At 33.2% G+C, this 2,485-nt stretch overlaps 1 protein-coding gene across 1 annotated transcript in view; it reads left to right on the top strand.

The window, feature by feature from the left end:
- Nucleotides 1–1,210: 1,210 nt before the first annotated feature.
- The window catches only part of LOC106463003 (60S ribosomal protein L10a), an 11,392-nt gene continuing 10,117 nt past the window's right edge, over nt 1,211–2,485 (top strand). Inside the window, exon 1 of the mRNA XM_013922968.2 lies at nt 1,211–1,357. Coding sequence (XP_013778422.1) covers nt 1,353–1,357 — 5 coding nt within the window. The 5' untranslated portion in view covers nt 1,211–1,352. The remainder of the gene's footprint in view (nt 1,358–2,485) is intronic.

Raw genomic sequence — 2,485 nt, 5'->3', positions numbered from 1 at the left:
GTTCGGGGTCTTACTGCTACGAGATGAACTTGTGAATTGAGTGAGCGCAGGCTGCTTTTAGTGGTAGGATAGTGATAAATTGAGCACGTGAATGGGCGAGGTGGCGATCAACAACTAAGCTAAAATGAGGCAGCCGATTGTATTAGTAGTAACGTCATCTGAGACGTACTTCGAATAATTTCCTCCAATAAAGTGAACGAATACTCGAGACGCCTAGCCTATGTGCTCCAGCTTGATTTTGACCGGGTTTTTTCTTAAAACTGACGACGTCAGTTAGCCTCTCTTTACCTTAGTCATCGCCGCAACTGACAATCGCTCGTACTACGAATTTTTACTCGTTGTACGAGTCAAAAATTCTTGTCAATGACTGCTCGTAAAGCGAATTACTCGTATAATGAGGCACTCGTACTACGAGGTTCTACTGTATTGCAAAGTTGTATTGAGAAAGAATAAACTAGTTTTATTTAAGAAAGGACTTGTATCGCTAAAGTTTCTCGGGAAGAATATCTGCGGGAAATTAACAAACGAACAGAGACGTAACAGTGTGTTAGGTTATCCCATTCCAAAGTGGGTAGGTTATCTTTGTTGAAGATTTTTATTTTGTTTTGCAATTTTCTAAATTTAGTTTATTGTACGTATGTGGTTTCTTTAAGTAAACTTTATCAAAGTTGTTTTTCTTTTATTTGGTTAAAGGGGTTTGATCAACTTTTTATTTTATAATGTATTTCATTTAATAAATGTAACTAAAGAGTTTTCTTTTATATTGTTGTTTTATACCTATTCTGTTTGACTACTCCCTTTTAAAATGGGCAGTGTTCCTTTATTATCGGTTTTTATTTAATATGTTATTCCTGTGTTAAAGAGATTCCATTTTCATGAAAGTTAGTTCTTGTGTCGTGACTGAATAACAGGGGCGTAACAACTGCCTTCGCATACTCAGTGGTGCGGGGGACTCACGCTACATAGAGGCTCATGACGTTATAATATATTTGATACGAAGGGGGCCAGATAGGTAAATTCGTGAGGGGCCACACATTCTGCGCTACGCCACTGGGGAATACTCAAAGCATTTTAGGTTATTAATGATAAGTAAAGAACATATATCAAATCCTGCAAATTGTTTACATTCCATTTTCTTCAACGAAGTTACACATTATAGTGAGGAAAAGAAAAAATACAGTTAACACTTATTATAATTATCTTTATTATTTTAATATAAATATTGCTAGTGCCCTCTGATGAGTAACAGTAAAACATGCGCAGTGAAGATATCTTAGTTATCACATTTATGTGTTAGTGTTACTAAGGGTTTTGAAGTCTTTTTATGGTGGTTGTCAGAAGAAGCAGAAAGAATGAGGTATGTATCTGAATAAAATCTGTTTCCATCTTACCAAAAAAACTATTTACGTATTGTCTGTGCTAGGGATTATTTATATGGTGAATATATTTTTTTTGTATTGTATACATTGTTTTCTTTCGAGTTATTTTTTAAATTTTAGGCCTCTGTGCAACAGCGAGCTTCTAGTTAGATATTTTGTTACAACTAGATAGTAGAAATAGCTTGTGACGTTGTGTACAGAATGGCAGTAACAGCAATTTATAAGCATAATGGAAATTATTTCTATAGAGAATATACTTCATGATACATGTGGAAACAAATCGGTTGAGATTTTAATAATAGGAATGTTATATATAAGAATATCTATTACTTTATTAGTAACAAGAAAGCCCCCACAGTTTAAACAGCCAAAACTAAAGTTACAGGTATTTTGTTACTTCTCCAACCATACATTAAATAGAAATTTTTCGTAACAATAATTCTTCATTTTTCAGAGCTACAAATTAAAAGTTCAATGTAAACTATAAAGTTATACCAGGGATACCACACCAGTCGTTTTTTTCATTAATGATTGTTGAAATTAACAAACAAAGGGCCCTGATGTGTTTTAAATTTTGTAATTTATTTTTAAGATTCATAAAACTAGTTGGTTCATATTATATATAATGGTTTTATTACTCTTTGATAGATTGTTTAGGCAGAGTATTCATGATGAAACTTTATATAATGAATGGCAACTGCCTGTTGTAGAAATACAAGTGTAGAGGACGATGTTTCAAAAGTCTTCTGCCTTTCGTCTTCAGAGCAGTGTGTTTGTTTGTTTACAGTGGCAGTTATTTCAATTTAAAACTTTTAACCTTAGGCCAAATTAACTTTGATTAATGAACTTCGATCAAGGATCAAAAGTAATCGGGGGGGTGTTCAGAAACATTATCTCTTCACCCCGCTCATGCACTATATATGTATTGTGAAAAAAATAAAAATAAAAAATTAAAAAAATCATGGTGGATTTTAAATCTGGCTAGGAAGGCATGGGTGGCCTAGAGCACAGTAATGATGTTGTCGTTTGAATATGTGGTTTGGTTTTTCCTGGCAGTTATTTAGATTTAAAAATAATTATTTCTGAAGGAAATAATTATTAATCTG

Source organism: Limulus polyphemus, unplaced genomic scaffold, assembly GCF_000517525.1.
Source record: "Limulus polyphemus unplaced genomic scaffold, Limulus_polyphemus-2.1.2 Scaffold1298, whole genome shotgun sequence".
NCBI classification, from domain to species: Eukaryota; Metazoa; Arthropoda; class Merostomata; order Xiphosura; family Limulidae; genus Limulus; species Limulus polyphemus.
The sequence above is the reverse complement of the archived record's forward strand: the minus strand, read 5'-3'. Positions and strand labels throughout refer to the sequence as shown.